Source organism: Telmatherina bonti, assembly GCF_933228915.1.
Source record: "Telmatherina bonti genome assembly, chromosome: 6".
In the NCBI taxonomy this organism is placed as follows: domain Eukaryota; kingdom Metazoa; phylum Chordata; class Actinopteri; order Atheriniformes; family Telmatherinidae; genus Telmatherina; species Telmatherina bonti.
Window position 1 is genome coordinate 29405576 of NC_136624.1, and position 15520 is coordinate 29421095.

Here is a 15520-nt window from a genome sequence, read left to right on the forward strand (position 1 = left end):
TCTATCCGTGTGCAACCAGCTCTGTCCCAGTTACTCTGGGGTTTTCATTAGCAGATTTCAGCTGTTGTCATTCTACTCAAAATTGAACATGCTGATGTTGACGGTTCACATCTGAGGATGCCTCGCTAATACACTTTACTGCTTCACTTGTGTTGATAGTATGTGGATTTACTGTGCTGGAATCAATGTTCTTATCTCTCTGTGTCCCTGTAGGAGGTTTTTTCAGACAGCTCATTTCTATGTGGAGGAGAGCAGCTCTCCACGGGTGGTGGCCAATGAGAGTATCCCCATCATTCCCATACCAGGTGAGCCTTACTATGTTTCCTATACTGAGTGAAAATGCATACGGCTGCCTGGGATGATACTGGTGTAGTATCAAGATTTAAAAAAAAAAAAAAAGTATATGGAAGTCATCACCAAAATCCTGCTTTTAAAAAGTCTTGAAAAACTGATTGGATTTTATAATTCATAAATGGATGAAAGAAGTGGTGCGTCAGTGAAGGTGTGGTGTGGTTAGGAAATGTAACTACTTCTGCAGATCTTCCAATCTGCACCCGGTTTAAATCTTTTCTCGTAGAATAAACGTTTGTATTGTCTTATCGAACCTCAGAAAGTGTCTTTAATCTGAAATGTTCAGAAGGAGCGTCGGCTTACCGAGGAGATTTACGTCTATTGATAAAAGCACACCTCTCCACTCTGTCATTCGCTGCTTTCCAGTGGTTTCTGGAATTACCGTGACATCTTTGTTTGCACAGTTTCTGTTCATTTACATGTGAAGTGACTCCCCGAAAGGCTCTGTAGAAGTTGTTGGCTTTGTTTTTTTTTTTTTTGTCCTTTATATCCCAGGCAGCAGGGCAGTGGCAGCTTGTCGATACCAGGCTTTACTTTCACAGTCTCTTAAAGCTCATTTTAAGGCTGTGATAGTTTAGTCAGAGTGCAGCTAATGCTATTATTCACTCTACATTTATTTCTTCTGTCTTTCTTTCGAACTTTGTGGCTCTAATGTGCTCACAAAATGCATGTTTTTTTATTTCTTATCTAAATTTTTGCACATTTGAAGCTATGCCATAAGACATTCAAGCCTAAAATGGAGCATACCATTGCACATTTTTTACATCCTCATAAAACAACTAGCAGCTTCATCCGTTTGTCGTCCATTTGAATGCCTGGCTTTGATAAATGACCAGATTAATAAATGAGAGCTCACCTTTATGTTGTAACCGCTGAGGTTAGCCAGGGCCCCTCGGGCCTCAGCTGCAAGGGTTTGTTAGTTAAGACATTGGCCGGCATCAGCAGCTCTGACAGCTGAGTCCCATGCATTGTTGTTCCTGTGTGATGTTAACCAACCTCATCAACAATCCTTCATGTGTGATTTGGGAATGATTTGGCTCAGATGAAACAGATGGTCCCCCCTCTATAAAAGCTCACAATAGCAGATATAGGTATTTGCCAGGTTAGTCTTGTAATGATTCTCTATCAGGAAATTGACTCTCAGCGACTGGTTTGGCATTAAAACCCGTCCTTCCTGATGAATCGCATTCATTTCCATAGTAATAAAAATATTTCCATCCATTCAAAACAAACCCAGTGGGTGAGGTCACTTCTTTATCACGATGAACAGAGACTGGATACGTAGTAAAGGGCACGTTTCTGACTGCTGGCGCTGTTGTCTGTTTGTCCTGCAGAAGACATGGAGGCCATCCCCGTCAAGCATTTTGTTAAACACATCATGGAACTCTACAAAAACAACATGCAGGGTTTCGCCGAGGAGTTCGAGGTACGACTTCCAACGCAGATTTTATGTTAAATAACTCTCAAAGCGTTGCTTTACGTAGGAGATAGTAATGTTTTGTGATGTCTGAAAAATACCGTTTTTCACAACAGCATAAACGAAGCAAGCCATGCATAAAAATCCACTCGCTTTCGCTTCACTTCTCAGTTCAGACTAATAAACTGCTGAGTTCAGATAGTGTTTGTCAGTCCTGCACATGTCTGCTAATGGGCCTGCATCTGAACAATAGTCATGCAGGCATTTGTATGTCGGGTTTGTAATTTTGACCAGATGGTTGAGAGAAAGATGGGGAGAAAGATCAGAGAGGCAGAGGTTAATTAGAGAAGGTCTCTCTGCTGGTCGACTGGATGGAAGACATTTTTTTCTCTGGAACTAGGTTAAGATAGGAGGCAAAAGCTTCACCCCTGGGGTATTCCCTCTAATTGGGGTCATTTGATGTGAGACTGGTGTGCGTGATTTTTCCAATGCACCAGGATGAAGCTGCATTGGAAGTGACTGAGTTTTTTTGGATGGGTGAATGCGCTGCGGTGTAGTGACGAGGAAAACTGAGAAGGCTGTTCCACTGCAGGCTTCAGTTCAAGCCCCAGTGGCAGTAAGCATCTGCTCTGTTGAAGTGTCCTTGACTGAAACTCTAAACTCCTGCTGGGAATTCAGGCTCATTCTGAGCCACCAGTTCCCTTATGTGCAGCATAGATGTGGGGAAAATTTCCCTTTTTAGAAACCTAGAGGATTGCAAACGCTGCTGATCACAACGGGGCCGGTTATAGCAGCCCTGTTACAGTTCAGGCATCTTTACGCCGGCTAATTCCATTAGCTCCTCTCTCCTTGTTTAATAAAATCCATTGCTGTCTATTTTCTCTCACTCCAGGAGGTCCAACGCTCCATAGTCGACCTGAAAATCACAGCAGAACATTCCAATCATCCCGACAACAAGCACAAAAACAGATACATCAACATTGTGGCCTGTGAGTCGGCTGTAAAATCTGATTAAGATGTATCCTGCCGTGGGATTCAATAATCTTTTTATATCAGGTTTTCATCCTTTTCATAATCCACATAAACATGTGGATGCTTTTTCCCTAGATGACCACAGCAGGGTGAAATTACGAGCTTTGGCTGGGAAAGACGCCAAACATTCGGATTACATCAACGCCAACTATGTGGATGTAAGTTTTTCTATTTTACTCAAAACTCGAGCTTCAGGTTTTTCTTCGTTTAGTTCTAAATGTATCATTTTGCTGCAATGTTTTAGCTTTAAGAGCAAGCATTTGTTTCTGAAATAAATTACTGACTTCAATAGAGCTATCAAAGTCATGGAGTCAAGTCAGATTGGTTAAATATTTCTGAACTGTCACAGCCTTATCAGTAAATAAAGATAGTTTCTTCCTGCACACAATGACCCGTTATCGTCTTTACAGGGCTACAACCGACCCAGAGCTTATATCGCTGCTCAGGGTCCTCTTAAATCTACATTTGAGGACTTTTGGAGGATGGTGTGGGAGCAGAACACTGGAATCATTGTCATGATAACCAACCTTGTGGAAAAAGGGAGGGTAGGTTTGCGTTTATCTTTTACTATCTGTACATAGAACAGCGATAATGGTGTCTTAGACATTCGAAGGCATTTTTCATCGCGCCCGTTGTGCCTTTCAGAGGAAATGTGACCAGTACTGGCCAACGGAGAACAGCGAGCAGTATGGAAACATCGTGGTGACGCTGAAAAGCACCAAAGTGCACGCCTGCTACACCCTGCGCCGTTTTCTGATCAGAAACACGAAAGTTAAAAAGGTAAGTTCAAAGTTTAGCTTGGACAAGAGAAATCTTTATTTTTCATTGTCTTAACTTGCAAAGACGACCCGACATTTATGTTGTTATAATTTTATGAACACAAAACCTAGATTTACCAAACGTTTTGTTAGAAGTTTTATTATTTCTAACCACACACGTAAAGGTTTTCTTTTGTTTTTAGAAATGTTCATATTCATGTCATTCAGGATTCCTGAGAAGTTTGAATGTTTTGTTTTGGGTTTTTTTTATAAATCCCTTCTTAAGACCCACCTATTTTCTTACTGGCATTTTACCCAGAATGAGTTTGCTTTTATTGTTTTTATTTCTTTCATTGTTTTATATTTTATGGTTTTAAATGTTATTGTTTTTTTGTTTTTTTTCTGTTTTATTGTTTTATGTTTTAATATGTTAATTATGTTAAGCACTTAGTTCAGCAGTAGCTGTCAGAAAGTGCTTCATAAATAAAGTGGTAGCTTTTTTTGTTGTGAATATTTTTCCTTCCTTTTCATTTTTCATGCAGTTTATTGATATAATAATTTTAAATATTTTTTATAAAGCATTTTTACATTATTTTTTTAGTTTTTTTATTGTTTCTCAATGTGAGACTTTTCTGTTTAACAAATTCTCAGAGGAATGGAAATAAAATCCTGCGGTCTGATTCTGTTGCAACATGCTGAGAGTGTGAGGAACATTGTGTGTGTGTGTGTCTGTTCTGATGCTTCAGGGTCAGAAGGGGAATCCTAAAGGGAAGCTAAACGAACGAACGGTGGTTCAGTATCACTACACTCAGTGGCCTGACATGGGAGTACCGGAGTACACCCTTCCCGTCCTCACCTTCATCAACCGCTCCTCAGCGGCTCGTACTGCAGACATGGGTCCAGTCCTGGTACACTGCAGGTACATTACTACTGAGCCCCTGGCCTTAATAATTGTGGCTGATGAGTGTTAAGACTCATATCTGCTGACTTTGTTGAAAGCTCCCGCTGCAGAGCCGCTTATATTAGTTTGTGCTCTCCAGTGCAGGGGTCGGGCGCACGGGAACGTACATCGTCATTGACAGCATGCTGCAACAGATCAAGGACAAAAGCACAGTCAGCGTCCTGGATTTCCTCAAACATATACGCACACAACGCAACTACCTAGTCCAGACTGAGGTAAGAAGCCCAAAATAATCCGGTGCACTGGGAAACTGGATTTCTTTTTTTTTTTTTTTTTTTCCTCTAAAGGTCAGCTGTGATTTAAGATGGTAAAGCAGTTATGAAATCTATTTAGTTTGATACTCTGAGCTCAGATAAAGGTCGCACTCACTGCAGTTTCAGACTAGCACCAAGTGCAAACTGTTACACTCTCACCGTGATCCAGACGACCGTGTCACACCAGCAAGACACAAGCTAGCTGCTCCCAGCCCACACCCCCACAGTCTTTATCTCATTAACATTTAAATCTCTTATTTAAAGATCCACACATATAGATGGCTACCACCTCCTATAATATGATTGGTTCAGCTCAACTAACCTGAGCAGGAACTCTGCATAAGTATAATATAACATTTCAGTTTGAGAACGTGATTCATTGAATTGTAAATCAGACGAGAACCACGTGCTAACGGAGGTTATTCACATTTCTGTTGATCTTATGACATTGCAAAGTGGAGTAAAACAAAACTCCATCATCCTTGGACTAGACTGTAGGTGTCTGCTTTGTTCTCCATCACATCATACAACTTGCCTTGCTGGTTCAAAGAAAAGAAATGCATCGACTTATTGTTCATGTAAAGACTTTCTAGAAAGAGTGCAGCTTTGAAAAAAATCAGACTTTATGAGCTCTTACAGGAAAATGTCAACATTTTATCCCTTCTGTCTCCCGTCAGGAGCAGTACGTCTTCATCCACGATGCTCTGATGGAGGCCATTCTAAGCAAAGAGACAGAGGTGCCTGCCTGGCAGCTGCACAGCTATGTGAGCAGCATCCTAACGCCCAACTCGACTGGCCGCACACGGCTGGAGAAGCAGTTCCGGGTGAGTCCCGACCGACCGCTGCTCTCCGACCTGCTGCCATCCCATCCACAGGATTTGAGGTGGTCTTTGTAACAGGAGCTTGTTAGCGGCGTGCATGGTGACTTTCCACTACCAGACATGAAGAGATTGGAAGTGTCTTTGATGTTAGCTTTAATAAAGTCATGTCTGTCACCCCTGCTGCGTTATGCAAAGTCTGATGAATGTTTCATCAAGCTGCAGCTCTTTCAACATCAAGAGAGAAATAAATAATTGCTCACATAATGTCACTTCTTTCCGAGCTTCACGCACTCATTATTAATTTGAAAGACGTGCTGTTAATTTCAGGTTACTAAACAAGGTTATATCTTATTCATCGTGTTTGATTTGAATTTACAGCGACTGCCAGATCAAAATGTGATTTTTTAAAAAAAAATTTTATTATTTATTTATTTTTTTTGGCCTTCTCTCCTTGCAGCTGCTGACTCAGTGCAACATCCGCTCTGTGGAGTGTTTCAGCGCCCACAAAGACTGCAACAAGGAGAAAAACCGCAATTCCTCAGTGGTTCCCTGTGAGTATTGACTTAACGGACCTGCGGCCGAGCAAATAATACCCCTCAACATTAAATAAATGTACATCTTTTTTTTTTTTTTCAGTTTGTAAATTATTGAAACAATTCCTTTTCCAGAATTAGAATCTCTCTCCCTAATCCGATAAGTTAATCTTTCTATGCGTTCTCGGCACACTGATAGGGTGGAAAAGGAGGTACTTGTTGCTATAGCAACAGTCAGGACTGGTAATGAATGTGTGCATTATCAGCCGATGTGATATAAAAGAGGCTTGGGTTGTGATTTAAAGCATGTTTTTCTATCTCTGCCTCAACAGCGGAGCGAGCGAGGGTTGGACTCACCACTCTGCCTGGCATGAAAGGAACAGATTACATTAATGCATCCTACATCATGGTACAGTGGGGATAATTAATGAGCAGTGTTTCTTTCTCTTTGCGCCCCCCCCCGTGCTCCTGAAAAAAACCATGCTGTAGGAAATGAGGACGCAGTAGGCTAACGGCTCACTTTTTGTCACCTCAGGGCTATTACAGGAGTAACGAGTTCATCGTGACCCAGCATCCTTTGCCCCACACCACCACAGACTTCTGGAGGATGATTTGGGACCACAACGCTCAGATTATTGTCATGCTGCCTGATAACCAGGGTCTGGTAAGCAACAACAAGAAAGATGATCATTAAAAAGTTAGTTTAAAGAGTGGGTTATATAATAATTAGTGAGGAAATCTAATAAGATGGGTGTGAATGTTTCCCTGCAGGCTGAGGATGAATTTGTTTACTGGCCAAGTCGGGAAGAGGCCATGAATTGCATCACCTTCACAGTCACTCTCATCAGTAAGGACAGACTGTGCCTCTCCAACGAGGAGCAGATCATCATCCATGACTTCATCTTAGAGGCCACACAGGTACCCACACCCCTTCCTCCTGAAGGCTTCATCATTACAACCTGTGAGCGTCCTTTTAATGGTTTCTGGAGCCTAAATATGAACGTGTGTACACAGGATGACTACGTTCTGGAGGTGAGACATTTTCAGTGCCCTAAATGGCCGAACCCCGACGCTCCTCTCAGCAGCACCTTTGAGCTCATCAGTGTCATCAAGGAGGAAGCCATGACCCGAGATGGCCCCACCATTGTGCACGATGAGTACGTTTGTGTTTCTCCTCGTTTTGTCATTGCATAGCTAAGAATTCACAAGAGACATATATTCTATAGGTTTGGTTTGAAGTGAAGTCCAAGGGTAATAAGTTATGTGCGGGATTAAATCGCATGCTGTTGGACTCGCACGCTGCAGATTCAAAAGGCTTAGAGGTGATGTAACTCTCCCCCTAATGTTTAATTACTCTCTGTTAGTTGTTGGTGTTTGCACCAGCAGGGAGGGAAAGAAGCTCTAAACGCTGAGTACTTTGCATGGCTTGGGGTTTCAGAGTCGTTAAGTGGATGCCAGCACTAGAGAATCTACAAGCCACCACCAGAATAAACAAATAGGGCCAGGATAAAGACGAGGCAAACCGCAAGAGCATCCACGCTCCCAGCTGATGTCTTCCCTGCATGCATCAGTGTCTGCAGCACCTTGGCTGCTATTTGTGGGAATTTCTGCCGCCTGAGCAGCATTCATCTCTCACTCCACCTTCAATCATAATTTTTTTCTGAAGTCATCCCAGAATAAATAAGGCAGCAATTTCTCCTCACTTACCGACACTGGATTCGGACATGAAGGGATTCGGCTACTGAAACTAGACAGAAGAACACAGCCAGAGTCTGTGCTGCCGTTTAAAATGAGGAGGAGTCAGAGGAATGCTACAAGTTTTACTTCGAGCTTATTTTGACCATCTTCTCTCAGGTATGGAGCAGTGTCAGCAGGGATGCTGTGCGCCCTCACCACGCTGTCCCAGCAGCTGGAGAACGAGGGGCTCGTTGACATTTATCAGGTGGCTAAGATGATCAATCTCATGAGGCCGGGAGTCTTCACTGATATAGTAAGTTTATGCTGATGGAAACACAAAGGGAGGGGGGGGGGGGGGGGGCTTTGGGGGTTTCGGCTGCAAAACTGAAAGCTATGGTGCGTGAAGTTTAAATCTGCTCTCATCATCGTGTTGAATTATTTTTTAAATGAAGTTGCAGACAATCTCCAGGAAACTTTGAGGCTTTTTTTTTATTTTTATTTTAAAGGATTTCTATGTTGAGATGTCCTACAAATGATGCTACTATAGCAACGTGGAAAGGAGGGTTTCTGGATATAAACGGCAACTTTTAGGATCATAAAAACACAGTTAATTTTTCTGAAAAATTAATTTGCCATCCTGCCAAAAGATCATCCTCGTTGTTTGACGCCAACCCTTTGAAGCTGCTTTGAAAACTTGCTTTGAAAAAAGCAAGTCGGGAGCTACAAACAGCAAATGTGCATTCATGCAGTGGACTTGAAGTCACATTCATATCTCTTAGGAGCTGATTTTTTTTTTTTTTTTTTTGCACTAAAATAGATTGAAGTTCTGTTTTCAGCGTTACTTCTCCAGGAGCTCCTGACTGCTGCGACGTAGAGTTTCGTTCACCCCTTTTTAATTTACATTTTAAGCAGACAAAGTCACAATTTTCAAAATAATTCATTTGTAGAAGTTGTTTGTGGGAGGTTAAAGGTAAACAAAGCAATTTCTTGTTGCAAACATGTCTGCAGTTTGTTTTAAGGCTCCAATGGGATGGGTGTAACTATGCTTCAACTCGCAGGCATTCAGCTTTTTGTTGGGATTAGTGAGGTGTCAGAGGCAGACTCAGGAAATCTGTTTAATAAATGATTCACCATCATTTTTAATGTTACGTCCTTAAAATGATCAAAAAGGAAATCAGAATCAGGCCCCATTTTCAGTTAAAGGAAACGAGTGGATTTATGAATAAATCAGTCTCATTAAATATACTAAGTAAATAATTTATGTCTAATGAATGATTTGTCATGGTAACCAGACGTAACGGTAACTATATTCACATCCTGATTGCAGCTGTTTAATTAAATGCTCAAACATAAAACTATTTAGACACCTGTGGAACAGACAGGACTGAAAACACAACATTCAGTCATTTTAACCCACCTGTTAAAACCAACCATCATTCATCCCTCAGTCCCCCTGCGTGTGCCCCTCTTCGTGCACAAGTTGCACACTCTGTGGCCCGGAGCACCTGTAAAGGCAACGAAGTGAGAGATGGAGCTTGGCTAGCTACGTTAGCTAGCACACTTTATCAAAACACAGCGAACCTTCGGGAACACGTGATGTGTGTTTCTGAGCCTTGGGGGCGGACCTTCCGGGGGGAAGTCTGAAGAAAAGGGTTTGGGCTTTTAAATAGTGTATTTTCAAAATGTAGCTTCCTCGAATCGTTTTTCCAGGATTTCCAGGAGTTTGGCATTTTCAGGCAAACTCCTGGAATTCCGTTGAACATTTACAAACTGTGTTTTCTATGGCTGTGACCAAATGCTTTCGTTTCAATTCGATTCCGATATTTTTGGGTGCTGATTTGATTTATATTACGATTCTCACGATTCTTCAATATTGCATATTTTTTTGGCTAAAAACAAACAAAAAAATGTACAAAACTTTTTTGCATTTTTTTCAGATTTCAATTAGGAAAAAACACAGTAGCCTGACCATCATTGTGCTGCTATAACACCCAAGAAGATGAGAAAAAAGATCAATAAAAATGACAAAAATCTTATAATGGATTATTTTGATTTATTTGAAAAAAAAAAAAAAAATACTATTTTAAAATTGTGAAGCAAAAAAAATCCCGATATTTGAGTTTTTCAATTTGATTCCTCATTCCTTAGAGTTTTTTATAAAAAATCTCGTCTCATTCAGCTCTGAAGAAGTTCCAGTGATAGAAAAAAAGTGATAGATGGAGTTGTTAACGTGTTGCATGTTTGTGTTTGTGTGCACAGGAGCAGTACCAGTACCTTTACAAAGCCATGCTCAGCCTGGTCAGTAACAGAGAGTGCAGCCTGAGCCCCATGCACATGGACACTAATGGGGTGGTGGTGATTGCGGACGAGTCGGACCCTGCAGAGAGCATGGAGTCTCTTGTCTGAGGACATTCATGCAGGCACTTAATTTGTAAAAATCCAAGAACTTTTCTGAGGCCTTTTTTGCCAGACTATTGATTAAACGAATAACCTTATTACTTTTTATACTGATAAAAGTTTTTTGATATTTATGTTTTGTCCTTTTTTTCTTGTCTTAAATGTTCTCCTGCTGAGCGTTTGCACCTGTTTAAGTTGACACGAGGAAAAAGCAGCTCTGTCCAGTTTGCACTATACTATCAGTGTTACTGCCTAAAAACCCAGCGAGTGAAACTTTGCAAACGGTTCAAATCCGGCATCGCAACGAAACTGGGACCTTGGACCGCATCGAGACAAACCTTGAAGCATGAAGATCCGGACGAGTGAAGGCGACCCACATCCAATGAAGTCTCAACACAAAACACTCCATCACTTGCTACCATAGCCCAGCATGTATTTTGTCACTTTGTCACTTCAATCATACTGTTTTGGCGCTCTGCTTAACGTGGGCGAAGTCTTTTTTTTTTTTTCTTCTTCTTTCTCACACATGAAGAGACTCATAGCTGCCTATACATTATCGTCCCAGTATCTCACTGCTGTCTTGTAAAATGTACTTAATGGCTTATTTTGTTTCAAATGTGTTTCAACATTTAATGTGAACATTTATTGCTTTTTACAGGGATTTATATTGTTATATTGTTTTGTAATATATATATATAAATATATATATACACATATATTATATCCTTAATAGCCGGCTGTTATGTTTTTCTTTCTTTTTTTTTTTTTTTTTTTTCCTGTACTTTTGCATATTTGTCCACAGGCCATGATGTGGAGTCATAATTTGGAAGATTTTGTAGCTTCTCATGTATTTTCTGCAAATCTCCGATCATGTCCCCTTTTTTTCCAGCTTCTGTTGTTGCTTTTCTAACCTCAGCAGTCCAAGCTCAGCTGTTATAACCCATGTATCTGTACCGACACGATGAAATGCCTACAAAAAAAAAAAAAGACAAGAAAAAAAAAAAAGTGCTCACTCCATGCAAAGTTTTTCATGTTTTATTTTACAGCATTTTGTCACAGATGATGTAATTCGCATTTCGTTTCGACACTGATCAACACACAATAAGAGCTTAAAGGTCAAGGTGAAAAGCAATGTCGACGGACTCGGCGAAATTAATTCCAAATGGGGAAAAACATCAAGTCAGCGCAAAAAAAAAAAAAAAAAAAAAAGTTTTCATTTCCTTCGTATTCAGTAGAAGAGTGTTTGAGGACATGTCTGTCAGCTTTGTGCTTCTGGATACTTAAGCGTTCCTCTGTGAAATGCTGCCAAGCTGCTGTGAGTGATGTGCAAATCTTTTAAAGACTTGCCTCTTATTCTCGACTGGGCTGTGGTCTGCGCTCCGACTTCACCGCTCTAGGACATGAGACATTCCTGCAGAAATATTGCTGCAGCTTTTGCACAGTTTCCTGCAGGAATTCTTTGTTTCACAGTTTTAGTAGATTTTAAAGCGGAGGAGCATCCTCTCCGGCCCGCCTGGTGAAGATGCTATTCAGTGCCTTGAAAAAAATGTTCTTAATTCTTGTCCAATGTTGGAACTTTTGAAGTTCTCATATCGTTTTCTTTTGAGTATTCATTTGCATTTATAAGACTTTTTTTTCTTTTTTTTTTTTGGCCTGAGATTGGAACTGTTGGACTTTGAAAATATTTCAACCAGTGATGATTTAAATTTTACAAAAAGGCTTATTCTTCACAATTTGTCCATATTTTTTCCAATGTTTTATTTCTCATAAATACACATTCTTTCATATTATTTTCTTTTAAATTTTCTTTTACCTTGACATAAAAGTCTGCTGATCAGTGTCCAGAAAAAAAAAAGAGAGGAAAAAAAATCTGTAAATAAATAAAACATGAAAAAAAATCAGGAGGCAAAAACTTTCTATACACTGTAGTTTCTTTTTGGTGGGATGATGCTTTATTTGTAACCAAAGATGTGGTTCCAGTTTGAAACAAATGTGAGTGGTTTTGTCCTGAGATCTATTTAATCAACAAGAATTTAAAATCAAAATTGTTACAAGCGTGCAGTACAGATTTCCAGTGTCAAAGGTGTGACTTTAACCAGAGTTAAGCATGTTTCTGTTTGAGCCTCAGGAACTCACCTTCCAGATAATCTGACTTTGTGATGCTTTCCTCACATTAGAAATTAAGGCTTCGAATTCAGACTGTAAATTGTATTTTATTTGGGCCGATATTCCGTCTCTGCGTTATTTTGTGGCGATAATTATAATCCCTTTTCAACCCTGGACGTTGCTCTTTCTTGACTTTATTTATATGCTTTCAGTTTTTCAGCATCCTTTCTGGAAATGAAGGCTTTGTTAAATCCCAGAAGTTGCTCCAACATTTGGAGCAAAGTTCAGCTTGCTGGCCACTTGTTTCCACATCAAAATGTCTCTTTACTACAACTGATAATGATATATTTTTGGGGAGGGGGCTTATTGTCAGTGTTACACCAGCGCAGGAACCTTTCTCATCACATCCTTGTACATTTTAATGCAAAAGCTTGGTTTGCCGCCCGGCTCTGTGATGGATCTTACTCTCACCAGAGTGAGATTTATTCTTTAAATCTCCACAGCAAAATCCCAGTAATCATAGCTGCTCCTCTGAGGTCCCTGCTGGGATGTAGACCAGATTATACTGGCATTTACATAAGGTTCCATGGTGGGCAGAGTGTTGGCTCATTTAGGCTGGGGTCACTGGTTAAATCTATTTTGCGATTTAACAGGGAAAAAGGTCTAGTCAATCATGTAATGTTTATTCTACCGTATCGCAGAGGTATTCTCCTTTATTACAATTTGCATAATATTATAATGGTGTTTAATAGTGAGACAGTGCTGGTATGTAATGATGGTGTGGTGTAGCCTGCCTCTTTGTGTCGTACGAGAGGGATGAGTTGGCTTTTAGAGGAGTAGTAAACCTGTACCTGATGTCGCCCCCTTGCTGTCGCTGTCAGTTTGCCACCAGACAGTAAGTGCATAGATTATGCAGAAGTACTGTAGCAGCTAAATCCAGCTCCTTACCATCCACAGCCAGCAGGTTAGCCGTCTGTGGAACACAGGAGCTCAGTGAAAAGTAGAGGTGACCTAGCCGGGCATCTGGTGGATCACATGACATTTGCATAGCTAGATTATCAATAATCTTTTATCCTTATGATAAAAGAAAACCTTCCATCTGCAAAATGGAGGCATAAAGCAAAGAAAAGTTACTTTATAGATTGTACTGAAAACATTCCTCTTTCATGGATGCAGACATATTTATAACACCTTTTATTAGTATAGTGTCACAAAGTATTTATTTATTTTAACTTTTTTCCCCACACACTTGCACCCTCACACTCATCTATATACACAGTTGCACCCCAACACTCCCACAACACACACGCCTCTCCCCATAACCGTGTATCACTACACTCCCCCATGCATCCACACGCACCAACACACTCCCCCATACACACACTCCTACCCCCCCATCTGTTTGCACCACCACACTCCCCAAGTATTTATTTTAGTTTGACATGGGGCTACGTTTCAGTGCTTCAGGTGCTGTTGTGGATTTAAATCTTTCATTATTGTCTATCTGACATGTAAAAAAGTGCAACCTTTCCCTTGGAAAGCGAAGTGCACATAAGACATGGTATTTACTTGTCTGAATGCAGACGGCCTTAACACCTGAAGTCTGACAGAAGAAAACACTGGTTCAGTTCTGGACTTTTTGTGGACATCCGTCACAGCTGCATTTTCTCCACAGTGCAAAAGTCCCACCGCATCTAAAATTGTGTCTACAACACCGTGTCTGTATTTAAGCCCGTGTCAGGACTCGCGCAGCAGGTAGCCAAGGAATTCTACTAGATGCAGGTACTTTCCACAGCTGCTTTGTCTCTGATCAGTTTGTCTCTGAGGGTCTTGAGGGGCAGCAGGTAAACATGACAGAGGATGCACATGTACAGTAATTTTTATTTCGAGGCCACAGCTCTTGCATATTACAACTGTTGGCTTTCATAAGGCAAAAAAGCAAGAATGAATCCACCAGCTACTTCACACAGAAAACAGAAAGCGTTTGGGGAGGTTGGGAACCCACAGGCATGCAGCGATGGCTCAGAATGCAATGTACAGCATTTTATATTTATATATATTTATATAATATATACAAAACAACAGTGAGACCCAAACAAATGCCAGACATCTCATTCTACACAGTTACAGAACAAGGACAGACCAACTTTGGTTTTTTTTTTCTCAATAAAAAAAATTATTTTTGCTCTTTTCTCTGTAAAAGTGCAACTCAATTAAAATAAAACCTATTTCAAGGCCCTTTTTTTTAAAATGTTGAAATAAAAATAGAATCTTCCAAGTTATCAAAATGGAGCTATGAGGATATTGCATCTCCTGAATACCCACTCGCTGATAGTTCAAGATTACAGCTGAACAGCGTCTAATTAGTAATTGAGATGAGACCACATAGCATTGACACATGATAAAAATGCAGGTCTGGACTTACTGTCGATGTTAATAACAGTGAGTAGACAACGGTTTATCTGGTAACAGCCGTAAACAAATACAGAGGTTTTATTTTCAGTTTGAAGCAGTTGGCATTCACTTAAAAACAGACGAGACAAAGAAAAGGGTCCACACACTCATCATCACGACAATGTACCATTAATGAATGTAGATTACGACAAAGAAGCGCCATATAGGTTTTGCATTGGACAGGGACACACCTATTAATCTCACTCAACATTGTCAAACAAATGGTTCTCCATATTGCTTAGTAACACATAGAAATGAATTTAGAAATGAAGATCAAAGATAGGTGCTATCTTTATCATGACAGCTAAACTGCCAATCATGGTTATTTTTTTTACATTTTTATTTTGATTTTCTTCATTATAAGTTCTATTTTAATAGTTAATAGTTCCTTCATAGGCATTTCGAGCTGACAAAGAGGTCCTAGAGTGGCTATCTGAGTTGGTACATGCATCGGTAACCAGGCTAAAGTCAAAAGTGTGAAAGGGAGGAGGGGTCAGGGTGAGAGGGAAGGGGGCAGGGAAGGTTTGGACAGAAGGGCGGGCTTGAGTGTCAGTGCACAGGCTCTAGTCTTCTTCATCTTCCTCGTCGCTGTCCTTCATAGAGATGCCCTGCATGCCTCCTTCCCTCACTGAAGCCGTGGCTTCCTCCACGGTCAGCCTGTTGCGCACCGTGTCGTACATCTTGCTGTTCAGGGTGGAGTCCAGGACACCCTGCAGCCGGAAGTCTCTGTACTTTTTCTACAGGAACACAGGCATGCGT

The 15520-nt window shown here is 40.7% G+C and overlaps 2 protein-coding genes across 7 annotated transcripts in view; one reads left to right on the forward strand and one right to left on the reverse strand.

Annotated features, from left to right (window-relative positions):
• Positions 1–11603, forward strand: part of ca16b (carbonic anhydrase XVI b) — a 107886-nt gene extending 96283 nt beyond the window's left edge. For both annotated transcript variants that reach the window (XM_079242959.1, XM_079242960.1), the window contains 16 exons: positions 214–305; positions 1686–1777; positions 2661–2757; positions 2876–2958; positions 3211–3345; positions 3446–3580; positions 4305–4477; positions 4599–4734; positions 5451–5597; positions 6052–6145; positions 6460–6536; positions 6663–6791; positions 6899–7045; positions 7142–7284; positions 7982–8117; positions 10064–11603. In XM_079242959.1, coding sequence (XP_079099085.1) covers positions 214–305; positions 1686–1777; positions 2661–2757; positions 2876–2958; positions 3211–3345; positions 3446–3580; positions 4305–4477; positions 4599–4734; positions 5451–5597; positions 6052–6145; positions 6460–6536; positions 6663–6791; positions 6899–7045; positions 7142–7284; positions 7982–8117; positions 10064–10210 — 1963 coding nt within the window. In that variant the 3' untranslated portion in view covers positions 10211–11603. The remainder of the gene's footprint in view (positions 1–213; positions 306–1685; positions 1778–2660; positions 2758–2875; positions 2959–3210; positions 3346–3445; positions 3581–4304; positions 4478–4598; positions 4735–5450; positions 5598–6051; positions 6146–6459; positions 6537–6662; positions 6792–6898; positions 7046–7141; positions 7285–7981; positions 8118–10063) is intronic.
• A 3721-nt stretch (positions 11604–15324) lies between these two features.
• The window catches only part of LOC306756915 (calcium-dependent secretion activator 1-like), a gene marked incomplete at both ends in the record, with an annotated part of 75190 nt that continues 74994 nt past the window's right edge, over positions 15325–15520 (reverse strand). For all 5 annotated transcript variants that reach the window (XM_079241852.1, XM_079241851.1, XM_079241848.1 and 2 more), the window contains one exon: positions 15325–15498. In XM_079241852.1, the coding sequence (XP_079097978.1) occupies positions 15325–15498 (174 nt within the window). The remainder of the gene's footprint in view (positions 15499–15520) is intronic.